At 42.2% G+C, this 26,635-nt stretch overlaps 2 protein-coding genes across 6 annotated transcripts in view; both read right to left on the minus strand.

Annotated features, from left to right (window-relative positions):
* Positions 1–1,295: 1,295 nt before the first annotated feature.
* LOC308661375 (uncharacterized protein) lies at positions 1,296–4,606 on the minus strand (the record flags this gene model as incomplete). The annotated part of the gene is made up of 6 exons (XM_081316296.1): positions 4,497–4,606; positions 4,114–4,228; positions 3,923–3,990; positions 3,008–3,137; positions 1,706–1,926; positions 1,296–1,343 (listed from the first exon to the last, which is right to left on the minus strand). The coding sequence occupies exons 1-6, from the start codon at positions 4,536–4,538 to the stop codon at positions 1,296–1,298; spliced, it is 624 nt and encodes a 207-aa protein (XP_081172422.1). The 5' UTR covers positions 4,539–4,606.
* A 6,939-nt stretch (positions 4,607–11,545) lies between these two features.
* Positions 11,546–26,635, minus strand: part of LOC308664631 (zinc finger protein 215-like) — a 30,632-nt gene continuing 15,542 nt past the window's right edge. The window contains exons 1-7 of one of the 5 annotated variants that reach the window (XM_081322042.1): positions 20,852–21,042; positions 19,175–19,298; positions 18,712–18,816; positions 18,346–18,460; positions 18,158–18,225; positions 17,071–17,200; positions 11,546–15,033 (exon numbers count right to left, since the gene is read on the minus strand). In XM_081322042.1, coding sequence (XP_081178168.1) covers positions 13,310–15,033; positions 17,071–17,200; positions 18,158–18,225; positions 18,346–18,460; positions 18,712–18,816; positions 19,175–19,186 — 2,154 coding nt within the window. In that variant the 5' untranslated portion in view covers positions 19,187–19,298; positions 20,852–21,042 and the 3' untranslated portion in view covers positions 11,546–13,309. Of the gene's footprint in view, positions 15,034–17,070; positions 17,201–18,157; positions 18,226–18,345; positions 18,461–18,711; positions 19,299–20,851; positions 21,043–22,792; positions 25,253–26,635 lie in introns of those variants that run through there. The other 4 variants (XM_081322041.1, XM_081322040.1, XM_081322045.1 and 1 more) reach the window with 4 other exon arrangements.

A 26,635-nucleotide genomic window follows, 5' to 3' on the forward strand; every position in this document is an offset into this window, starting at 1 on the left:
TACTACAAGTGAAGCTCTTTCCACATTCCATGCATTTATAGAACTTCTCCATTATGTGGATCCTTTTATGGCAAGTAAGACTTTTGCTGTGAGTAAAGCTCTTTCCACACACCATGCATTTATAGGGCTTCTCCCCTGTGTGGATCCTTTTATGGGAAACAAGAGTCTTTCTGTGAGTAAACTTCTTTCCACACTCCATGCATTTATATGGCTTCTCCCCTGTATGGATCCGGTAATGGGAAGTAAGAGAATTACTACAAACAAAGCTCTTTCCACACTCAGTGCATTTATATGGCTTTTCCCCTGTATGGATCCGGTAATGCGAAGTAAGAGAATTACTACAAGCAAAGCTCTTTCCACACTCAGTGCATTTATATGGTCTTTCCCCTGTATGGATCCGGTAATGCAAAGTAAGAGAAGTACTGAAAGCGAAGCTCTTTCCACACTCAGTACATTTATAAGGCATTTCCCCTGTGTGGATCCTTTTATGGGAAGTAAGACTGTTTCTGTGAGTAAAGCTCTTCCCACACTCCATGCATTTATAGGGCTTCTCTCCTGTATGGATCCAGTAATGGGAAGTAAGAGAAGTACTAGAAGTGAAGCTCTTTCCACACTCCATGCATTTATAGGACTTCTCCCTGGTGTGGGTCCTTTTATGGCTCTTAAGATAACTGTTCATAGAAAAACTCTTTCCGCATTCCATGCATTTGTAAGGCTTCTCCCCTGTGTGGATCCTTGAATGTGACCTAAGATGACTTCTAAAAATAAAGTTCTTTCCACAGTCCACGCATTTATAAGGCATTTTCCCTTTGTGGATCCCTGTATGTGAATTAAGATTAGTTTTATGGCGAAAGGTCTTTCCACACTCAGTGCATTTATATGGCTTTTCCCCTGTATGGATCTGGTAATGCAAAGTAAGAGAAGAACTAAAAATGAAGCTCTTCTCACACTCAGTGCATTTATAAGGCATTTCCCCTGTGTGGATCCTTTTATGGGAAGTAAGACTGTTTTTGTGAGTAAAGCTCTTCCCACACTCCATGCATTTATAGGGCTTCTCTCCTGTATGGATCCAGTAATGCGAAGTAAGAGAAGTACTAGAAGTGAAGCTCTTTCCACACTCCATGCATTTATAAGGCTTCTCCCCGGTGTGGGTCTTTTTATGGGTGTTAAGGTTACTGTTCATAGAAAAACTCTTTCCGCATTCCATGCATTTGTAAGGCTTCTCCCCTGTGTGGATCCTTGTATGTGACCTAAGATGACTTCTAAAAATAAAGCTCTTTCCACACTCCGTGCATTTATAAGGCATTTTCCCGGTATGGATTGTTTCGTGTATAGAAAGATTTCTGAGTGAGGTGAAGTACTTTCCACACACTCTGCATTGGTAGGGCTTCTCTCTTGTGTGGATCCTTTTATGTGAAGTAAGTTGTCTACTCTTAGTAAAGCTTTTCCCACATTCCATACATTTATATGTTTCCTCTGCTTTGTGGATCCTTTTATGGAAAATAAGACGATTGCTCTTTCCATGCTCCGTGCATTTATAGGGCTTCTCTCCTACGTGGGTCCTTTTTTGAGATGTACCGGACCCATTTTTATGAGGAAGAGACAAGGTCCATTTGTAATTTTTCCCATTGTCTCTACATATATAATCTTCTCCTTTAGTTTGAGTTTGACAATATTTATTTACATCTAATTTCTTTATGAATACCTTTATATGTTTTCCAATATATTTGTTTTTTATTTTTCCTTGTTGGGCCACCGAGGCTTTAGTTGGTGCAAGAATAGAAGATGAATTTTCCTGATTACAATTATTTGCCTGGTTTCTCTCATGGCTTTCTTCTTCCATTAGAACTGCAGAGTTCTTTGTATAGTTCCCACGAGTGATCATTTGGAATAGTTCCCAGCAATCTTCATATTCTTCCCCATTACCTTCACAGGGAAATAAAAATAACTTTAGAGAAAAAGAGCAAAGCATAGGAAGTTTGAATATAATGAAAAAACAAACTGCTTGAATCTTCTCAGAAAAGTCCTTCAAGAATTTGATTTGGACTTTCCTGATTAAAATTTTGGAAGATAAGATACAAAGATAGCTTTGTATGGCAAGGGCAAAACCATAGATTAAATTCCAAATTCTCCAAAATTTGAAGGAAAGGGGAGGATTTGGTTTGCCCGATTTGAAATTAGACTTGGTAGTCTGCTGTGTCGTTTGGATAAGAAACAGGAGTTGCTCAGAATTAAGAGAATGTTATAACTAGAAGGGCATGACAGAGGTTTGCATGCCATGGATCTTTGTGGTACAATAAATTTTGGCTTAATCTAGATTTTAAAATCATGTCAGAAATACCACATTGAGAATATGAAACAGATATAAACTTAGACTGTGCCCCAAAACATCTAAATGTCTCTTAAAAGAAAAAAAAGCAGCAGGAAAAGACAATGGATCACATGTCGAGAGCCATTAGAACTTTACATACGGGAATACCAAATTAAGTCAAAAATGGCAAAAGGATATAACTGTCAGTTGAGAGTCATTAGAACTTGAGATGCGGGAATACCAAACTAAGTCAAGAAGGGCAAAAGGATATAACTGTCAGTAGTTTTCATATTGTCAGAAAGATACCAGGTAGATAAAGGGAACTATAGTGTTCAACAACATAAAGCAGAATTTGAATCTCAGTTGTGTACAAAAGATATGTAATTGTTAAAACCTCTAAATAGGCTGAAGAATATAAACAGGAAATTATTTAAAAGTGAATCAATGTACCTCAAACTAATATTGCAAATACAGACAAGATAAAGGAACATTTTGTCGTGTTCTGGTGGACTTGTAAAAAAAAATAAGAAAAGTTTGAATTCAAAGATACTCAGTGATACAGAGAACTTTAAAGATTAATATCCAACTGTAATCAGAACACTTTATGTTGGCACTAAGTAACAGTCACTGAAGATTGTTTATGAGTATGATAACCATAATGAGACTATTATACACAAAAGCTGGAAGGGCTCTTACCCAAAGAGACCACGTTCCTATGATTTTCCAGCATAACTTCCCGATACAGTGCTTTTTGTTCAGCATCCAGCTGAGACCACTCCTCTCCGGAGAAATACACAGCCACCTCCTTAAAGGACACAAAACCCTCCTGAATGAAAAGAAAACAGAACAAAAATCAGGATTTTCAAGCTCTGTCCTATTGTTTAAGTGATTCCAAGCAAAGATATACATTTCAGGCAAATCATTAAAAGTAATAGCACTTTTCATCAGGGTCTGTCTGTCTATCTATCCCCATCATCAACAAGACTTTCAGCATCTGGAGAATCAACTGGAATGGGCCTTGGAAACCATTCCCATACAGCCAGCCTTTGCAGAAGAAAATTAGGTGATGGTGATTCTTTTCACCATTTAAGTAAAAGCCTTGTGGTGTTTCCAGAACACACAATGTTATCCATGCTCAGAAACTTCAATAAAGTTGTCTGAGAGCCACCCAAGTATTTACATGGCTGTCATGAATAGACAAAGGCACACGAGCCCTGTTTCTGCTGTTCCTCAGATTACGAGGAATCCACTGCTTGTACCCCAACCCAATGGCTGAAAAAGAGAAAGATGCTTGGGAAAAGTATTTCTCATCCTTTGCAAAGCTGGATTGTTTGGCCCCAAATTCCAGTATTAGGAATTCCTTTAAAGGCTGAAGGGGCTTGATATGCCCACCCCCCTTTGATTTTAACAGTCTGCTTCATCTTTTAACCTGGTGCCATTACTTTGTTATCACTGGTTATAAAGAAGGCATTTTAGAAGCTGTAAGGTACCAATGTGATTCTTTCAATTATTGAGTAGCCTTGCACAATTCCACTTCAAAGCATTAATAAAAGGATCACTATTCAGCAAGCAGTAACAGTGAAAATTTTATTTTTTATCATCATCTCTTACTTGAGTTGGAGTTTCGACCACTCTTTCAGCACCACCATAAAAAGGCATCAAATTCGTTCTATTCTTCCCTGTGAGGGCGACAGAATTTTTCAATGGATAATAAACAAAATAGCAGGAGGCATTCTACAGAAGAAAAGAGATAGAGAAAGAGAGCTGAGACCTCTCTTAGGAATAGGTGGACTTTTGATTACCATCTGAGATGTCCTGACTGGTGGATTCCTGATAGACCCTCCTGAAAAGCAGCTCCAGATTGAGATTTGATGGATTCCTGACTCTCATAGGATCTCTGGTCTGCAGAGTGAAAGACTCGAAATAGGAGGAAGCAGAAAAGAAAAATAAATAAGACCTCAGAAAACATGAAGCGGAGTCTTCTTCTCTAAAAACAACTTCAATGCCCCAATATCTCTAAATGAGCCTAAAATGTAAGAAGGGAACAGCTGTCTCCCGTCTGTCTTCTAGAATGGATAATGGAACATTTCCACATATTATGAAGAGCAGAGAGGTACGGAAGGGAGGTGTGAAAAATTCAAACACAAAAATTCCCTTCTGGACTTCCAAGGTGAAGGTCTCTCACCTGCAATTCGCCTTGCTCCTTCTGCTCCTCTGCCTGACTCATGAGGAAGCCTTCCGCCAGGGCCACCACTTGGGAGCTGGTCTCTGCTCCACATTCCCGCAACCAGTTCTCCATCTGTGGAGGCAGAATACAGAATTCTTACACATTTCTTGTGTTTCATATTGAGACATTTAGTTATTAGACATTCATCAAGGATGTTCCCCACTCTTGTCCTTAAGATAAATAAATAGATACCATATTTGTCCGGGTACAAGATGTTATTTTTTCCTGCAAACACCCTAATCAAAAATCAGGTATGCCTTATACAAGTGCAGCGTCTAACACAGAGAAAAATAATGGTAACCTCCGCAGCCCAGGGCATGCCTGTGTGGATTACCATGTCACCTGGTGCAGGTGTCAACCTCCTGTGGGCTTGCCACTAATGGAAGGGGGAAGATCGTCAGCTGGCCAAACATCCAGATTTGTGAGCTCAGCTGTTCGATAGGCGTGGAGGAACTTGCGTGCCAGAACGTCTTATTAGAAGGGTGTGTCTTATAGACAGAAAAATACGGTAGGCACAATGACACACACTGAAAATGAAATTCTGTTGCTTGCTGTCAAAAGTGTACACATACATAACACACATATAAACATGCTATATACAAAATATGCATATACCTACATCCTTACATATAAATACATATAAATATTAATCACTTTTCATCTTGAATACATAGTGGAAGGAGGAAGCTTGAGAATTCACAAGATTAACACTGTATGGGACTGTAAGTTGGTATGTTTGTAAGTAACTGGAGCCATAGAGAAAAGAAAAGGAGGAGGTTCCAAAAATGGTTTATCCCAAGAAAGGTGGTAGTAGTAATAACAACAAGAACAATAAAGATGGAAGGTACCTTTGAGGTCATCTAGTCCAACCCCCTGCTCAGGTAGGAAACCCTATACCATTTCAGACAAATGGCTGTCCAGTCTCTTCTTAAAAACCTCCAGTGTTGGAGCATTCACCACCTCTGGAGTCAGGTTGTTCCACTGATTAATTGTTCTAACTGTCAGGAAGTTTCTCCTAAGTTCTAGGTTGCTTCTCTCCTTGGTTAGTTTCCATCCCTTGCTTCTTGTCCTGCCTTCAGGTGCTGTAGAGAATAGCTTGACTCCCTCTTCTTTGTGGCAACCACTGAAATATCAGAACACTGCTATCATGTCACCCCTTGTCCTTCTCTTCATTAAACTAGACATACCCAATTCCAGCAACCGTTCTTTATGTTTTAGCCTCCAGTCTGCTAATCATCTTTGTTGCTCTTTTCTGTACTTTTTCTAGAGTCTCAACATCTTTTTTACATCCTGGTGACCAAAACTGGATGCAGTATTCCAAGTGTGGCCTTACCAAGGCATTGTAAAGTGGTATTAACACTTCACGTGATCTTGATCCTTTCCCTCTGTTAATGCAGCCTAGCACTGTGTTGGATTTTTTTGGCAGCTGCAGCACACTGGTGGCTCATATTTAAGTGATTGAACACTAGGACTCCCTCTCACAATTACTACTATTGAGAAGGTACCACCTAGATCTATGCATTTGGTTTTTCTTGCCTAAATGTAGAAACTTACTTTTTTCACCATTGAATTTCATTTTGTTAGATAGTGCCCAATGTTCAAGTCTGTCAAAATCCTTCTGTATCTTAAGCCTATCTTCTGGAGTGTTGGCTATCCCTTCCAGCTTGGTGTCATCTGCAAATTTGATGAGTTCCCAATCTATCCCCTCGTCCAAATCATTGATGATGTTGAAGAGTACTTGGCCCCAAACAAAGTCCTAGGACACCCCACTACACACTTCCCTCCATGTTGATGCAGTTCCATTGAGGACCACATGCTGAGTACGGTCGGTCAGCCAGCTATGAATCCATCTGGTGGTGATGCTGTCTAACCCACTTTTTTCTACCTCATCAAGTAGTAGGTTGTGATCTACTTTATCAAATGCCTTACTGAAGCTTACCTTTTGCAGGGGTCTTAGTGAGGAAAAGGAAATAGATCCCCAACCTGGAATAATACTGAGTAAAATGATCCCGGGAAGGAACAACATTCTAACAATGGCAGGAAGGTTGAGTTCACAGCACATGAAATGCCAAGGAAATGACCCTGGCTTAGGTTGCTCACTTCCTGTTTTTCAGCACTGTTTTTTGGGGAACAAAATCATACTATGACATGAAGATTGTTGAGATGATTCTAGTTTCTGCATCTAAGATGGAAAATAAAATAAATTGAAAACATGAGAAGGTGGTGGACTTAACTACTGAACAACATTCCTCCTCATGAAAGGGAAGCTGGTAAAGGATTGCAGTCGTATTCAGCAGATGGACCCTCTGGTTATTTCTCTTTTTGTATATCCATCAAGTCTGGTGTAAAATATGGTCCTAGATTACATCGAGATATGGAATATTTTATATTGGATTATAAAGCAAATGTTTTATATTTGGAGGATTTTCTATTTCCTTTTCCCCCAAAGTATAGGCTAGCTTTTTTCAAATTTAAGATCATATATACTTAGGGATCATACAAGATGCAAGACCTCAAGGAGCTTATTAAACTGGAATGGAATGCAGAATTTTGACACGTTTCTTGTGCTTCATATTGAGACATTTAGGCATTAAACATTTATTAAGGTTGTCCCACACTCTTATTTTTAGGTTTGTATGTTTGTAAATAACTGGAGTCATAGAGAAGAGAGAAGGAGGAAGTTCCAAAAATGGCTCATCCCAAGAAAGAAAAGTTTACCTTTTGTCAGGGGTCTTAATGAGGAAAAGGAAGACGATCCTAACATGAAATAATATTGAAGGAAATGATTCTGAGAAGGAACACCTTTCAAAGGATACCATGAAGGTTGTTGTGTTCACATCAAATGAAATGCCAATGAAAAGATCCTGGTTTAGGATGCTCACTTTCTATTTTTCAGCACTTGCTTTTGGGGAACAAAATCATACTATAACGCAAAGGCTGATTCACACAATTTGCCCCAATGGTTAACCAACCGGACAGGCAAAGTTCACATGAAACGCAGGGCTTGAAAGAACACACCTTAAAGTGATGTTCACCCACCCTCTTAAGCGCGGAGAATCTGATCCTAGTTTATTCCTTGTCTCCAGAATAAACACTAAAGATTTGCAGTTTACCTATCCCAAATGGAAAACCAAAGAAAGTACAAGGAAAAGAGGGTGTCCAATTTAACTAGCGAAAATCCATCCCCAGAGAATAAAACAAGAAGAAAATTTTATAAAACCACTAAAATGGGGGGAAACGGCCCCTCCCTTCCGGCGACCCCCATTTCTCTCCTTTGATCCCCCCTCCACCTGGTCAGTGCATGAGATAGGGCGGCAGGGGAACATGGGACCCCGGATTCCCACCCCGGGGGAAAACTTGGCGCGTCTCCACACTTGCTTTCAGCACGGAACCCCTTTGCGCGGGCAGAGCCGCCACTCACTTAACTCGGGAGTCTCGTCGGGATCCGCGTCTTCTCAAGGCTTCGCGGCAGCCCCTGCGCCTCCCGCAAAGGCCCCGATCCAGGCTCACAGAGGGGGAGAGAGCAGCACATAGGGCAAAGGCGCCTCCATCCTCTTCCGACGACCGCCGAAGTCAACACGTAAGCTGTGGAAGCGGAAAAGCGCCGGCCATGCTCAGTTCCCTCCTGCAGCTGAGCTCGTCCCCTGGTAGTCTCTGCGCGAAGTGTTGCGAATCCCCGAAAGGGCCGGAAAGAGGAGCGTAGGTGGTGGGACGGCAGGGATTATGGACATGGGAGTAAGAGGAAACGTTCCTTCCCCGAGAAAGTCGTCGGCATCTCCAGAGGCGGCAGCTTCTCCATCTTCCTGTCCAGGAACCGTCTGTGGAGATGGAGATAAATCTCCCAGGAGGATTTGAGCCCGCTTCCCTCAAGAAAGCCACCATGAAGCCTCTGCAGAGATTGGAGGAGGCCTCAAAAGAGCGCAAATCCTCTCAGAAATGGCCAGGCGGTCAGAAGATGAGGACCAAGAGCTTCTCTGGGAAACCCAATTTGTGTCCTGCTGTTGTTGTGAACTCCGGCCTGAAGTTGGGGGAAGATGGGACACATGTAGGGAAGCCGCAACCAGGGAGATGGAGATTTCTCCTGTGTTTCTGGTTCTCTGGTTCTGTATCCACATCTACCCTACATTCTTGGCTCCGGGTGCCTCAGAATCACTGGGAAGGTAGAGCGGCTCCTTGTACCCAAGGAAAGGATGCTGAGGAAAACCAAAAAGCCACCCCAAAGGGGGGGGAGCAGAAACTGATGGATGTTCCAGAAATTTTACCTCACAATGAGCCTCCTTGGAGGGCAAATGAAGGGGAAATGGCGTCTCATCTATGATTAGAGAAAAGGTGGAACTGCAAAATGATGTAAAGATGGAATAGAGAATGTAACATTAAAACACCATGAGGGACAAAAAGGAAGAGAAAAATATGAGGAAATATGAGTATGACTTTGTAGATGTCATTGACCCACTGGAGCCCAGGTCTGAAGAGGAGTTGGAGCTGAGGCCAATAGAGGGGAATGGTGCAGTTCCTATGGCCCATGGGGACAAAGCAATCCCAGATCCCTTGGGCCTCGGAAGAGTAGGCAGGGAGGAAGAGAGGGTGCAGGGAGAAATAGAAAGGGCAGGCAGTGGAGAGGAGCAAATACCTGCCTGATGATGATAATAATAATAATAATAATAATAATAATAATAATAATAATAATAATAATAATAATAATAATAATAATAATAATAATAATAATAATATCCTTTATTGTCAAAGTACATGTGTGCATTGAGATTAGCTGAGCCTCCCCCCCTGCTCTCCCCCCAACACACAGTGACAACAAACCCTCCATCCTACCACACCATGTGAACCAACTACACCACACATCGGCCTCCCAAGTCAGTTCTGCATAAATTCACAGAGATTATATCCCATTTAAAAGCCTAACAGCCCACGGATAAAAGCTATTTTTCAGCCTGTTGGTATGGCTGGCTATACTCCTATATCTCCTACTGGATGGTAGGAGAGTAAAGAGATACTGTCCACGGTGTGAGTCATCCCTGAGAATCTTCCTCACTCTTCCAAGGCAACGAGCCCTGGCGATGTCATCCAGTGGTGTCAGGGAACAGCCCACAATGTCTTGTGCTGTGCTCACTACCCTCTGTAATACTTTCCTGTCCGCGGCTGTCAGACCAGCATACCAAACCACAATACCATACGAGAGGACGCTCTCTATAGTAGACCGGTAAAAGAGGGTCATTAGCCATTGTTCTACCCTGTTCTTCCGCAAGACCCTAAGAAAGTGAAGCCTCTGTTGGGCCTTTCTAGCCACCTGGGTTGTGTTAACTTTCCAGGTCAGATCTTCACAGAGGTAGACTCCCAGAAATTTAAAGGAGGAAACTCACTCCATACAGTCCTCCTCGATGTAAAGTGGGGCAGGTTCCTCCTTTTTTCTCCGGAAGTCTAACACCATCTCTTTCGTCTTGCTGATGTTTAGGTACAAGTTGTTGTTACACCATATGGATAGTTTTTGTACCTCCGCCCTATATGCTGTCTCATCCCCACCTGATACCTAAGAATGGAGAGTCCTCAGAGTCAGCATAGGGCAATAGGCCATAGGGCAAACCAGCTACACTGGAGGACGCCCTGCCTCTCCTTAGGACAGACATGTCAAACACAAGGCCCGGGGGCCGGATCTGGCCCGCGAAGTGGTTTCATGTGGCCTGCGAAGCCATCCTGGAAACAGTGAGGGAATGGCCCCCACTACCTTGGCCCTGGCCCAGAGACCCTCCTTCTGCCAGAGACCCTCAGATCTGTCCCACTCCTGCCCGGGCCCCCATAGGCACCCTTGATGCCAACGATGTAGAGCTGGCCATGCCCACCCAGTAGGCCATACACACTCTAGCCACGCCCACCCAGTAGGCCACGCCCACCCTGGCCATACCCACCCGGCCCCCTGAGGGCAACCGCAATGCTGATGCAGCCCTCAATGAAACTGAGTTTGACACCCCTGCCTTAGGAGGTTCACCTAGAGAGTAGCATATAAAGAGACACCGCGCCGTGAGGAGGGGCTTATGCCAGCAACAAGTCTTTGTTTTTGGATTGCACTCCCCTTTCTTAGAGGACTGTTTTTGCCTTGTTTTGCCCTAGCCTTGAAGATTTTCTTTAGAAGTGCTTTTGCATTGGACCCACCTTGTTTTATGGCCTGCTGTTTGTCTTGCCACAGCCTCTAAAGACTTTGCCTTCAAAACTGCCCTTGTTATATGCCTGGACATTTGCTTTATGTGCCTTGAGAACTGCCCTTGTCTTATGCCTGGACTTTTGCCTTGTGAACTTGCTGGGTAATCTACCGGCTGTTGTTGGTGGAACTGAGGGTGGAGGCTTACTGGTCACTGGAGGGCCATTTGTTGAATCATTCCCAAGAGAAATAAAGAACTGTCTAGACTAGGCCTGCCTAACCATTACCATCTGGGTCATAACAGTAATAATCGTAATAATTGGAAGGGACCTTGGAGGTCTTCTAGTCCAACCCCCTGCTCTGGCAGGAAACCCTATACGATTTGAAACAAATGATTGTCCAGTCTCTTCTTAAACAGTTTTGAGTATTGGGAGCATTCACAAGGCAGGTTGTTTTACTGATTAATTGTTCTGTCAGGAAATTTCTCTTTAATTCTAGGTTCCTTCTCTTTGATTAGTTTCCATCCATTGCAGTAGAATTTAAAGTAACTGGGATTTCTCTAGTCTAGATCATGAATAAAAAGAAAAATACAATGGTTTTCTAATTTTGTATGACTGCCACTCTCTAATGAAAAATTTGGACAATAACTGACAGAAAATTGGAATTGGTGCATTTTCTCCATTCTGACAGAGAATCATCCAGGGGTAATATTTGAATAAACTGCTTCAACCCAGCAGGAGCCTCTGAAACTCTGAACTTTGTCCCCCACCCAAATCCTCCTCTCAAAAATTGCCTATTAGCAATTATTAGGGCTTTTATTATTATTGTACATTAAGTAGATGCAAAGACAGCATTTGTTTTTCCCACAAAAACTTTTATTAGACAAACTTTGAACTTCCACTCCTTACTTGTAAAGTTAACCCTAAAGGGAACCTTGCTTATTTTACTCTCTTCCTATTACCACAGCTTTGTAACTATTTATATCTTATTTGATCTATCTATTTCTATCTCTGTCTTCCTTCTGCTTGTGTAGGAAAAGCCTTTTTGCTCCACTAGTTTTGTCAAGTGGTCCAAAGGTACTTTTTCTTTTTTTATATAGTTTATTAATTTTCTATTTTTACAGTCAAGTGCTTAATAGAAAACGTGATGACTGAGTCCATTAGTAATTCCATGGTATATATAAGCTTCTTCAAACTAATTCCAATATTACACCATCCAATACATCCTTTCTTCTTCCGGTAATAGACATTTTACCACACTAAGCAAATACAATTCTTATATTTGTTAATAAATATACAGTTGAATATCACTATATCACCAGCGACATGCTGAACCTGGGTGTGTGCAGAGGCGGCGGCGAGTACATGCACCTGGCGCCTTGGGTGATTGTTTTTCCACACAGGCTGACCGCATTCTGAGTGCTCCCCTTTTACCCAGGACGTCAGGCGCCAGTGGCTTGTGCTCGCCAGTGCCTCTGCACACACCCAGGTTCGGTATGTCACCGGTTCACCTTGCCCGGTCCAGCCACTCTGTGCAGTGAGAACACGCCGCTGCCTACTGGTCTGGGCGGCATAGTGCAAGTAACAGGGACTTTCATGCTGCTCACAGCATCCCCTCCCCCGGAGTCCATGGATTTGTGAAGTGGGCGAGAGCCGATTTCCTTCAGGGGATGCGTTTTTCTCCCTCCTTCATTACAAATATCTTCCCGCCACTCTGCTCTCATGGCTGTGCAACTCTTCTCCAGCAATTTACAGTGGCCTTTCAAGCCATGGCCACCGGCTGCACAGCCACCAGCCATGCTGGCAGCCTGTCCACCTCCCCTTGTCCCTTCCTAGGCGTGGAGGGAGGGAGGAAAGAAGTCAATGAGAGGGAGGGAGAGAGGGAAGGGACAAAGGGAGGGAGGGAAGGGACAATGAGGGAAGGAAGGAAAAAAAGGAACACACAATGGGAGGGAAGGGACAATGAGAGGGAACGAAGGAAAGGAAAATGGGAGGAAAGGAAGGGACAATGGATGGAGGGAAGGTGCCCACTGCAGTCCCACCCCCTCCAGAGACCCATGGATCCCCCTACAGCCCCGCCTGAACCCCCCAGAGGCGCCCCGCAAACTGAGTGTATCTTCTTTTGCATCACATTTACTTTGTCATCTATATTTACCTATAGCTTCTGCAAGTCTTTCCTGATTTATGCTTTTCCCATAGAGTGCCTGAAATGATATTTTGTTAACCAAACCCTACGCTTACTCTCCAAAATTAAATTTTATTGGGGATTTGTGCTTTAGTATGAACCAATCGAAAAAACGATAAAGTTGAAGAAAACAGATGTTCTCTTATTTATCTGAAATGGCATCAGTGACCTTCAAATTACAGTACCTACAAAAATCCACTGTTCATAATCAAAGCACCACATGCCTAACATTTGGTTTCCATTTGTAAATTCATGTTTCTTGGGCTTCACATTGTGTTGGTCAGACTCAAAAAACCCCTTTCCTAATTCAGTAAATGTAATTAGAAAATGCATATATTTCAATAACTAAGTGTAACAGTGAAACAGAATTATATGGAACATTCGGCCATTGGTCCCTTTGAAGTTTTTTTTTTTTAAATTTCAAAAACTTACAGGCCTTTTACACTGTGTGGGTCCTTTTATGGTAGTTAAGATAACTATTCAAAATAAAACATTTTCCACACTCCATGCATTTATAGGGCTTCTCCCTTGTGTGGGTCCTTCTATGCGTGTAAAGAGAACTGTTCGTAGAAAAACTCTTTCCACATTCCATGCATTTATAAGGCTTCTCCCCTGTGTGGATCTTTTTATGGATAGTGAGATTACCGTTGGTATTAAAACACTTTTCACATTCCACACATTTATAAGGCTTCTTCCCTGTATGAATCCGGTCATGTAAAGTGAGAGAATTACTAAAAGTGAAGCTCTTTCCACACTCCATGCATTTATAGGGCTTCTCCCTTGTGTGGCTCCTTTTATGCGTGTTAAGATAACTCTTGGTAGAAAAACTCTTTCCACATTCCATGCATTTATAAGGCTTCTCCCCTGTGTGGATCCTTTTATGGATGTTAAGATAACTCTTCGTAGAAAAACTCTTTCCACATTCCACACATTTATAAGGCTTCTCCCCTGTGTGGATCCGGTAATGCAAAGTAAGAGAATTACTACAAGTGAAGCTCTTTCCACACTCACTGCATTTATAAGGCTTCTCCCCTGTGTGGATCCTTTTATGAATGTTAAGATAACAGTTGGCAGAAAAACTCTTCCCACATTCCATGCATTTATGAGGCTTCTCCCCTGTATGGATCTTTTTATGGATCGTAAGATTACCATTGGTAGAAAAACACTTTCCACATTCCATGCATTTATGAGGCTTCTCCCATGTGTGGTTTTTTTTATGGATGTTAAGATAACCACTGGTAGAAAAATTCTTTCCACATTCCACAGATTTATAAGGCTTCTCCCTTGTATGAATCCAGTAATGGGAAGTAAGAGAAGAACTAAAAGTGAAGCTCAATCCACACTCCATGCATTTATAAGGCTTCTCCCCTGTGTGAATCTTTTTATGGGTGGTAAGATAACCATTGGTAGAAAAACTCTTTCCACATTCCACACATTTATAAGGCTTCTCCCCTGTATGGATCCGATAATGGGAAGTAAGAGAAGAACTAGAAGTGAAGCTCTTTCCACATTCCATGCATTTATAGGGCTTCTCCCCTGTATGGATCCTTAAATGGGAAGTAAGAGAAGAACTAGAAGTGAAGCTCTTTCCACAGTCCATGCATTTATAGGGCTTCTCGCCTGTATGGATCCTTCTATGTAACTTCAGATAACTTCCAAAAATAAAGCTCTTTCCACACTCCATGCATTTATAAGGCTTCTCGCCTATATGGATCCTTCTATGTGACCTAAGATAACTTTTAAAAATAAAGCTCTTTCCACACTCCATGCATTTATGGGGCTTTTCTCCTGTGTGGGTCCTTTTTTGAGATCTACGGGATCCATTTTTATGAGGAAGAGACAAAGTCCATTTGTAATTTTTTCCATTGTCTCTACATATATAATCTTCTTCTTTGGTTTGAGTTTGATAGCATTTATTTACATTTAATTTCTTTATGAATCCATTTATATGTTTTCCAATAAATTTGTTTTTTATTTTTCCTTGCTGGGCCACAGAGGATCTAGTTGGTGCAAGAATAGAAGATGAATTTTCCCGATTACAATTATTTGCCTGGTTTCTCTCATGGCTTTCTTCTTCCATTAGAACTGTAGAGTTCTTCGTATTGTACCCACGAGTGATCATTTGGAATAGTTCCCAGGAATCTTCATATTCCTCTCCATTACCTTCACAGGAAAATAAAAATAACTTTAGGGGAAAAAAGCAAAGCATAGGAAGTTTGAATATAATGAAAAAAACAAACTGTTTCAATCTTCTCAGAGTAGCCCTTCAAGAATTAGATCTGGATTTTCCTGCTTAAAATTTTGGAAGATAAATCTAGCTTTGTATGGCAAGGGCAAAACCATAGGTTATATTTCAAATTCTCCAAAATTTGAAGGAAAGGGGAAGGTTTGGTTTGCCCGATTTGAAATTGGAATTTATAGTCTGCTGTGTGGTTTGGATAATAAACAGGAGCTGTTCAGAATTCAGAGAATGTTATAACTACAGTGAGGGATAAAATTGATACCCTGCTGATTTTCTACATTTGCTCTCTGACAAAGAAATGCTCAGTCTAATTTTAATGGTCGGTTTATTTTAACAGTGAGAGACACAATAACAACAAAAAAGTCCAAAAAAAGCGCATTTCAAAAAAGATATAAATTGATTTGCATTTTAATAAGTGAAATAAGTTAAAATCACTCAGCAAGCTTTCTGGCTCCCAGGTGTATACAGATAACGAGCTGGATTTGGTTTGCCCGATTTGAAATTGGACATTGTAGTCTGCTATGTGGTTTGGATAAGAAACAGGACTTGCCCAGAATTAAGAGAATGTTATAACTAGTAGCGCATGACAGAGGTATGCATGCCATGGATCTTTGTGATACAATAAATTTAGGCTCAATCTACAGCAGGGGTGTCAAACTCAATTTCATTGAGGGCCGCATCAGCATTGCAGTTGCCCTCAGGGGGCCGGGTGGGTGTGGCCAGGGTGGGCATGGCCTAGTGGGTGGGCGTGGCTAGAGTGCATATGGCCTACTGGGTGGGCATGGCCAGCTCGACATCGTTCGCATCAAGGGTGCCTATGGGGGCCTGGGCAGGAGTGGGACAGATCTGAGGGTCTCTGGCAGAAGGAGATGGGACTGGGGCAAGTGCCAAGGCAGTGGGGGCCGTTCCCTCAAAGTTTCCAGGATGGCTTTGCGGGCCACATGAAACCACTTTGCAGGCCGGATCCAGCCCCCAGGCCTTGTGTTTGACATGTCTGATCTACAGCAAGGTTGTCAAACTGTCAGCCCGTGGGCCGGATGTGTCATGGCAAAACCACACACACCCCATTACCAGCAATGGCAAAAAAGTCACAGTATCTTGAGACAGATCATGTGACGTTGCAAGCTTGCCACCCCTGATCTAGAGTTTAAAACCATGTTAGAAATACCAAGTTGGGAATATGAAACAGATATAAAATCTGGCTGTGCCCCAAAACATCTCAATGACTCTCTGCAGAAAAAAAGCAGCAGGAAACGACATGGATAACGTGTCGAGAGCCATTATAATTTGAGTTGCGGGAATACCAAACTAAGTTAAGAATGGCAAAAGGATATAACTGTCAGTACTTTTCATATTGTCAGAAAGATTCCAGATAGATAAAGGGAACTAGAGTGTTCAACAACATAAAGCAGAATTTGAATCTCAAGTTGTGTATAAATGTACCCTCAACTAATATTGGAAACATAGATAAGATAAACGATCATTTTGTCGTGTTCTGGTGGGCTTATAAAAAAGCTAGAAAGGTTTGAATTCAAAGACATTCAGTGATACAGAGAACTTTAAAGATTAATATTCAACTGTAATCAGAACACTTTATCTTGGCACTAATCAACAGCCATTGAAGATTGTTTCTGAATATGCTACCCATAATGAGACTATTATACACAAAAAGCTGGAAGGGGCAAAGCTTAGTATCTATATTTATGAGTGATTGAAAACCCGATGGACTTTTTGCTGAAAAAAAGAAAAAATGAACTTGTGATCAAACTTCTGTTTGAAGATTAGAAAGGATAAATTAGGTAAAGAAGGAAACAACGAGGAGAGAAATTATAACTTATTTTCTCTTTTTTAATTTTATCATACTTTTTATTATTTATTAATCACATTACTCTGTCTTCTTAATTTCCTCTTCAAAATTTGTAATTTTTATTGTGATAAAATTTCTTGCATATTCTTACCCAAAGAGGCCACGTTCCGATGATTCTCCAGCATGACTTCCCGATGCAGTGCTTTTTGGTCAGCATCCAGCTGAGACCACTCCTCATCGGAGAAATACACAGCCACCTCCTTAAAGGACACAAGATCCTCCTGAATGAGAAGAAAACAGAAGAAAAATCAGGAGGATTTTTAAGATCTGTCCTATTGTTTAAGTGATTCCAAGCAAAGATATATATTTCAGGCCATTTAGTGAAAATAATCACACTTTTTGTCTGGGTCTGCCTGTCTGTCCGTCTATCGCCATCCATCAGTAAGACTTTCAGCATCTGGAGAGAATCAACTGGAATGGGCCTTGGAAACCACACCCATCACTCAGTCCAATCAATCCAATGTTTGTAGATGAAAATGTGATTGGTGGTGGTGATTTCTACCATTTCTACCATTCCAGTAAAAGCCTGGTGCTGTCCCCAGAGCAAACAATCCTATCCATGCTCAAAACTTTCATTAAAGGGATTTACATGGCTGTCATCAATAGACAAAGGCACACAAGCTCTGTTTCTGCTGCTTCTCAGATTAAAAGGAATCCACTGCTTGTACCCCAACCCAATGGCTGAAGAAGAGAAAGATGCTTGGGAAAAGCATTTCTCATCCTTAGCAAAGCTGGATTCTTCAGCCCCAAATTCCACGCACAAATCGGAGTATTAAAAATTCCTTTAAAGGCTGAAGCCTTCATCTACCCACCCTCCTTGGATTTTAACACTCTACTTCAGGGGTGACAAACTGCCGGCCCGCGGGCCGGAGCGTCACAACGAAACCGCGCCCACACCATTGCCGGCAATGGGGAAAAAGCTCCGATACGTCACGCAACGTCACATGATGTCGCGAGTTTGACATACCTGGTGTACTTCATCTTTCAACCTTGTGCCATTATTTTTCTTATCACTGGCTATAAACAAGGCATTTTAGAAGGTGTAAGGTGCCAATGTGATTCCTTCAGTTATTGTTGAATAGCCTTGCACAATTCCATTTCAGAGAATTACTAATAGGATCACTATTCAGCAAACATGAAAACTATGAAAATTGTATTTTTTATTATCTCTCTCTTACTTGAGTAGGAGTTTCAGCCACTCTTTCAGCACCACCATAAAAAGGAGTAAAATTCGTTCTATTCTTCCCTGTGGGGAGACAGAAATTTTAAACGGATAATTAATAAAATAGCAGAAGGCATTCTACAGAAGAGATAGAGAATGTAAGACAGCTGGGACCACTTTTGGGATGGGTGTACTTTTGATTACCATCTGAGATGTCCTGAGTTGCGGATTCCTGATAAATCCTCCTGGAAAACAGTTCCTCACGAGGATTTGATGGATTCTTCCTTCTCATAGGATCTCTGGTTTGCAGAATGAAAGACTTGAAATAGGAGGCAGGAGAAAAGAAAAATAAATCAGATAAACAAAACATGAAGCGGATTCTCTCAATGAGCCTAGAATGTAAGAAAGAAACAGCTGTGCCCAGTCTATCTTCTAGCATGGCTAATGGAACAATGTCCTGCAAGAACTAGTGAAACATCTCCACATATTATGAAGAGCAGAAAACTAGGGAAGGGAGGGGTGAAAAATTCAAACACATTCTTGTAGACTTCAAAGATGAAGATCTCTCACCTGAAATTTGACTTGCTCCTCTGCCTGACTCATGAGGAAGCCTTCGGCCAGGGCCACCGCTTGGCAGCTGGTCTCTGCTCCACACTCCCGCAACCAGTTTTCCATCTGTGGGGGCAGAAGGGCCAGGAGCTGTTCCAGAACAACCATGTCCAACATTTGGGTTTTAGTGTGCTTTTCTAACCTCAGCCACTGACTATAAAAGTTGTGGAGTTGGCTGCAAAGTCCTCGGGGACCTTCAGTCTCCTGGTATTGGATGTTTCTGAAGTTCCAGGGCTGAATCTTTGAACGGATGAAGGTTTTGTTCTCCAGCATCTTCTGCCCAGTTCTTGCCCAGATCTTCCCATAGCTGCCAGGTTTAACAACAGAGGGGCCTTTTCCAGGTTCCTCACTTTCTAACGATTGTTTCTGCATCCTTTAAAGAAATTCCAGATAGGTCGGAGGAATCTTGTGGATCTATAAATACCTTTCCATTCATAGGACTATTCCTGTAGCTTCAGGATTGACCACAAAGGATATCCAGGCCTCTTCACCCAAGGGTTAACTTTTTGCTGTTAGGAAGATTGTTGAGGTGATTCTAGTTTTTGCATCTGGGATGGAAAAGAAAATAAATTGAAAGAATGAGAAGGTGGTGGACTTAACCACTGAACAACATTCATCCTCATGAAAGCAAATACTCAACATCATGAGACATGACCTTTGGGCGTTATCTAACAAAATGAAATTCAATGGTGAAAAAAGGAATGTTCTACATTTAGGCAAGAAAAACGAATTCCACTGATGAGCCATCAGTGTGCTGCAGATGCCAAAAAAGCCAACAAGTTGTATTAACAGAGGAATGGAATCAAGATCATGTGAAGTGTTGATACCACTTTATAATGCCTTGGTAAGACCACACTTGGAATACCTCTTTGTTTTCATTGTCACAATGTAAAAAAGATTTTGAGACTCTAGAAACAGTGCAGAGAAGAACAACAAAGAGGATTAGGGGACTTGAGGCTAGAACATATAAAGAAAGATTGTCAGAATTGGGTACGACTAGCTTAATAAAAAAAGGACTAGGGCTGATATGATATCAGTGTTCTCAGGGGCTTCCACAAAGAAGAGGGAGTCAAGCTATTCTCCAAAGCCCCTGAGGGCAGGACAAGAAGCAATGGATGGAAAGTAATCAAGGGGAGAAGCAACCTAGAACTAAGGAAAAACTTCCTGACAGAACAATTAATCCGTGGAACAACTTGCCTCCAGAAGTTGAGAACACTTCCATTCTAGAAGTTTTTAAGAAGGGACTGGTCAACCTACACTTAGGGTTCAATAAGATGCCATAAGTCAAGGAGCTTAAGAAACTGGAATGGAATGCAGAATTTTGACATGTTTCTTCTGCTTCAGGTTGAGAAATTTAGGCGTTTTAGACATCAATTAAGGATGTTCCTCACTCTTGTTTTTAAGTTTGTATGTATGTAAGTAGCTGGAGCCATAGGGAAGAGAAAAGGAAGAAGTTCCAGAAATGGCTTATCCCAAGAAAGAAAGGTTTACCTTTGGTCCAGTGTCTTAGTGAGGAAAAGGAAGAAGACCCCTAACATGGAATAATACTGAGTGAAATGATCCTGGGAAGGAACAACTTTCTAAGGATGCTCTGAAGGTTGAGTTCACATCAAATCAAATGCCAAGGAAAGGACTCTGGCTTTAGGATGCTCACTTCCTGCTTTTCAATGCTGGCTTTTTGGGATCAAAGTCATGTTATAACACGAAGGCTGCTTCACACAATTTGCCCTGACCCCAAACTGGTTAACCAGCCCGTACAGGCAAGGTTCACACGACACACACCTGAAAATGATGTTCACCCACCCTCTTAAGCCTGGAGGATCTGATGCTAGTTTATTCTTTGTCTCCAGGAGGGTTTCCGGCCAGACCTCCCCTCCCCCCTCCCGTGCAGTGACTCTCCCAAGAAATGGGGGGAAACGGCCCCTCCCTTCTGGCGACCCCCACTTCTTTCCTTTGCTCCCCCCCTCCGCCTGGTCAGCGCATGAGAAAGGGCGGCAGGGGAACATGGGACCCCGGACTCCCACCCCGGGGGAAGACTTGGCCCTTCTCCACGCTCGCCTCCAGCGCGGGACTCCTTTGCAAGGGCAGAGCCGCCACTCACGGAACTCGGCGATCTCGTCGGGATCGGCGTCTCCGCAAGGCTTCCCGGCAGCCTCTGCGCCTCCCTCAAAGTCCCCGATCCAGGCTCACAGAGGGAGAAACGAAGCAGAAAGCAGAAACAGCTGACGCGCCTCCATCCTCTTCTCCACACGGCCTAAACAAACACGTGACGTGGGCTTGAGGAAAAAGCGCGGCGCATGCCCAGTTCCCTACTGCAGCTGAGCGCGACCCCTGGTGGACTCTGTGCGAACGGACACAATTTCCCCGAAAGGGCGGGAAAGAAAGAGAGCGTCTGAGGGAAGAGGGAGGGCAGGGATGACGGGTATGGGAGCGGAAGGAAAGGTTCCTTGCCCGAGAAAGGCGTCGGCGTCTCCAGAGGGGGCAGCTTCTCCATCTTCCTGTCCAGGAAGCGTCTGTGGAGATGGAGAGAAATCTCCCTTGGTGGATTTGAATCCGCTTCTCTCAAGAGCAGCCACCAAGAAGGCTCTGCAGATAGGTGGTCTCAAAGGAGCGCAAATCCTCTCAGAAGTGCCAGGTGGCCGGGTGAGCGTGGCCAGCTCAATGCTGCTCACTCAGCGCAGCTGACTCGAGATACTTGGGTCAGGAGAGAACAAGTTGCACTGGCTAATTTGATGTGGGGACATTTCATTGCCCCACAAGCTCTTCACCTCCCCAAACTTCTGCAGCCAAGCATGTGCACATGCACACGTGCTGTATTGCACGTTTAGGGGCTTTTATCCACAGAGGATGGAAAGGGCCTTCTTCCCAAGCCCAGGCATGATTGGTAGTTTGTTAGCTCAGATGTAGATAGCCTCCTAGTCTCCAAGCTTGTGGGGGGGGGATTTCCTTCTTTTGCCTTGACAGATCTCTGGAGAGCAAGAGGAGGCAGGGGAGCAGCACTTCCCAGTCCTGCATGAGGGAGGCTAGCCCTTCTTGAAAGGGATTTATTTATTTAGCGTATGGCTAGTCACACACAGAATTAAAAGCACTTCATATTTACAAGTTAGAAAAGTTAAAACATTTTTTTTAAAAAAAGAAGCAATTATAAAACCTAAGAGGAAAACAGAAATAACATTTCAGAGTTTAATATCGAGTTTGGAGATCCAGTCAGTAGCTGCCGTTGTTACGCAGAGGAAGTCCTTAAAATCTCCTGGGTATCTTCCATTAGTGCATTCCCTCACTATATGTTGGATAGTCTGTCTAGGAGCCCCGCAATCACATTGTGCTGAAGGTGTCTTTCCCCATTTATAATCCGCACACACCCCATGAGTCGTTCTAATTCTATTGTATGTCACCCATATGTGTCGGGGTAGATTAAATCCTGGAGGTATACTATTAGGATTAATATGCTCGGAAATATCTTGGGAGGTATAGCTACTCCATGCTTCCATCCACTTTTGTATAGTGCTCTGATGTTCGGCCAGCAGCTTAAGAGCTGTGAGGAGTGGTGGATTTGTTGACTTTAATCGACATCTTAAGAGATCAGAGGTATAGGCATGAATGGGTAGAGAGGAGTTTAGCAGGATCTTACTATACTCCCGAATGAGAGCTTCTTGTTGTCTTAAGTGCGGGGGAAGTATGTGGCTAAGAATTGGTAGCCAGTGAATAGGTGTAGATTTTATGCACCCAGTAATTAATCTCATCATATGGTTGAGTTGAACATCAACTTGAAAGGGAATCCTCATTTCTAATTATGCATGGTAAGGATGCTGGCTTGTTGGAGCAGCCTTCCCTCATGCAGCTTCCCTGCCACCTTCTGCTCCTCTCCAGAGATCTTTCAAGGCAGAAAAAGTTGGAGGAAACTGCTTCCTGGAAACTTTCACCACATCAGCATCATGGTTGCCTTCAAAGGGCCAGTTGCATGTAGGACTATTGTACCATATTAGTTCAGAAGTGTATTATGTCTAAGAATGGGGCAAAAAGGAGTAAAATTTCAAATATGAACAAATAAATTATTTATTTAAAATAAATCTGCAAAACACATTCAAAACAAAGAAAAACACAAGCTTTTTAGTTCTCATGCCATTTTGTCCGAACTGGATGTTTGGCATCTTTTCTTGGTTACAAGTTCATCCATGTTTGGGGATAGGTTTTGAGTGGTGGATACTCTCAGGATAGAGTGGAGGTGTGCATCCGTGAGCTGACTTCTGTGTGCGCTTTTGTTCACCCTCATGACAGAGAAAAGTTGCTCACAGAGGTATGTACTCCCAAACATGGAGAGCATTCGAGCAGCTTGTAGGAGGAGTTGGGGCATTGTTTCAGGGATGAACCTGGTGAACTGTGCGGGTCCTACAGAATCGTACTTTCCCTTCAGTGTGCTGTTACATTGGAGTTCTATCAACTCCATCTGGATATTTACAGGAGCGCTCTCCACTTCAACTGAAAATGGATTGCTGAGCAGTCCAAAACTGAATTTCTGTTTTTCAAAATCAACAAAGCGACGTGTAAACTCCATTTGAAGTGTGCTCAGTTTATCAGCAAACTCAGCATTTGAGGAGGCAGTGGTGGAGACTTGGTTTTTTATTGTTTGGCAACTGGGAAAGTGACTCAAGTTTCCTTGCTGCATGTGAGTCTCCCACAGTCGCAGCTTTACTTGAAAAGCTTTCACAGCATCATACATGTCTGTATTCACACGGTCCTGTCCCTGAAGCTGTAGATTTAGTGCACTGAGATAATTAGTAATGTCACATAGAAATGCTAATTCACACAGCCACTTTTCATCCTTCAATTCCGTGCAGTCTTTTCCTTTGCTTTCAATAAACTGACAAATTTCCATGCATAATTCAGAAAATCTATTGAGCACTTTCCCTCGACTTAGCCATCGCACCTCTGTGTGAAGGGAGATCACCAAGTTCAGAATTTATTTCTTCAAGAAAAGTCTTAAATTGATGGTGATTTAAACCTTTGGCTCTTATAAAGGTTGACTCAGCCTTCCATCCTTCCGAGGTAGGTAAAATGAGGACCCAGATTGTTGGGGGCAATAAGCTGACTTTGTAATAATGCCACTGGGGGGGCAAAGCCCTAATAAGCAGGCATGTACATAGAATGAAGGCTATTGCTAAGCACATTGATTTGTGCTTAGAAGTGTAAGCCGCCCTGAGTCTTCGGAGAAGGGCGGGATATAAATGGGATTAAAATAAAAATAAATAAAATAAAAAATAAAGTTAACTGTCTTTGTTACAGTGTGCATTACATGGTCCATTTTCAGGGCTTTGCCACATAGTGTTTCTTGATGTATAATGCAGTGATATGCTGTCAGCTCACCTGTGCAATTCTCACTCTTCATTTTGTCCCGCATCCTTCCTACTAATCCACTCTTTTCCCTGCACATTGAAGGTGCTCCATCTGTTGTGAGTCCTATAAGTTTGTCCCAGGGTAGTTTCATATCATGTATACTTTTGGATACTGCTTCAAATATGTCCTTCCCCATGGTAGTGCCATGCAGTGATTTTACATCCAGAAGCTCCTCCGTAATACATAAACCTGAGTCCACTTCACGGATGAAGATTGTCAGCTGCGCTGTGTCAGAGACATCAATGCTCTCATCCACAGCAAGGAAATAAGCAATAAATTCTTTTCCCTTTTCAACCAATTGTCCTTGCAAATCAGTGGCAAGCTCACATATCCGATCAACAACAGTATTTCTGCTTAGGCTTATGTTCGAAAAAGCTTGCTTTTGGTCTGGACACGACTTCGCACACTTTAATCATGCAGCGCTTCAAAAACTCCCCCTCTGTAAATGGCCGGGCTGATTTGGCTATCTCTTCTGCCACTATAAAACTAGCTTTCACAGCAGCTTCACTTTGTGATTTTGCTTTTTTGAACATATGCTGCCGTGACATCAGGCTCTTCTTCAACTCTTCCACCTTCTGTGCTTTCTGCTCCATGTTCAAGTTTTTGTACTTGTCCTGATGCTTCGTCTCATAGTGCCGTCTCAAGTTATACTCTTTAAATACAGCCACAGTAGCTCCACAAACAAGGCACACAGCCTTATCTTCAATGTCAACAAACAGGTACTCTGGCTCCCACCTCTTTTGAAAGCATCTTTTTTCAAAGTCCACTTTCCGTTTGGCCATTTTGGGGGGTTTAAATATCGGCACACAGGTCTCTCTACATATATAATATCCTTTGCTTTGGGATTGATAGTGTTTATTTACATCTAATTTGTTTATTAATACTTTTATCTGTTTTCCAATATATTTGTTTTTTATTTTTCTTTGTTGGGCCACAGAAACCTCAGTCAGGAAATGAACAGAAGATGAACTTTCCTGACTGCAATTATTTGACTGGTTTCTCTCATGGCTTTCTATTTCAGTTAGAATTGTAGGGTTCTTCGCATCGTATCCATGAGTGATCATTTGGAATAGTTCCCTGGAGTCTTCATCTTCCTCCCCATTATTACCTTCATAAGAAAAAAAATGAAAATAACTTTAGGGAAAAAGAGCAAAGCATACTTTCTTAATTAAAACTTTGGAAGATATATCTAGCTTTGTATGGCAAAGGAAAAACCATGGATTAAGTATCACATTCTCTAAGTTTCCAAGGAAATGGGAAGATTTGGTTTGCCCTATTTGAAATTGGACTTTGTAGTCTGCTGTACGGTTTGGATAAGAAATGGAAGTTTCTCAGGAATAAGAGAATTTTAGAACTAGAAAGGCATGACAGTGATTTGAAGGTCATGGGTGTTTATGGTACGGTAAATTTAGGATCAATCTAGATCTTAAAACCATTATGTTAAATATGCCACATTGAGAATATGAAAGAGATATAAAACTAATAGGGTTATCAGTCCATGTAACATAGATGTGTGTGCATATAAGGATATCAACCATGCAGTCAAGCAAAATTAAACTTTTAATACTGAGTGCCACACCAAGTGCACTAATCAAACAGGTGGTAAGAAAATAGGATAATCAAGCAATGAATCAGCAAACACCTAGAGGCAAAAAAGTCATTACCAAAAGCCAACATGGGTTTGTCAAAAACATCATGCCAGACAAATCTTATTGCATTCTTAGACCAGGTGACAAAATTAGTGGACCAGAGGAATGTTGTGGATATAATTTACTTGGACTTCAGTAATGTATCTGATTAAGTAGACCACAATCTACTACTTGATAAGATAGAAAAATGTGGGTTAGACAGCATCCCCACGAGATGGATTTGTAACTGGCTGACCGGCCATACTCAGCATGTGATCCTCAATGAAACTGCATCTACATGGAGGGAAGTATGTAGTGGGGTGCCCCAGGGCTCTGTTTTGGGCCCAGTGCTCTTCAACATCTTCATCAACAATTTGGACAAGGGGATAGATGGGGAACTCATCAAATTTCCAGACGACACCAAGCTGGCAGGAATAGCCAACACTCCAGAAGACAGGCTTAAGATATAAGAGGATCTCAACAGACTTGAACATTGGCGCTATCTAACAAAATGAAATTCAATGGTGAAAAAAGTAAGGTTCTACATTTAGGCAAGAAAAACCAAATGCACAGGTACAGTTTTGGTCACCACGATGTAAAAAAGATGTCGAGACTCTAGAAAGGGTACAGAGAAGAGCAAAAAAGATGATTAGGGGGCTGGAGGCCAAAACATATAGGGAACGGGTGCTGGAATTGGTTATGTGTAGTTTAACGAAGAGAAGAGTGAGGGGTGACATGATAGCAGTGTTCCAATATCTCAGGGGCTACCACAAAGATGTGCTCATGATGTGCTCTGCATATAAGTTAAATAGGCAAGGTGACAGTATACAGCCTTGCTGGACTCCTTTCCCAATTTTGAACCA

The sequence above is a fragment of the Vipera berus genome (assembly GCF_964194415.1).
Source record: "Vipera berus genome assembly, chromosome: 2".
In the NCBI taxonomy this organism is placed as follows: Eukaryota; Metazoa; Chordata; class Lepidosauria; order Squamata; family Viperidae; genus Vipera; species Vipera berus.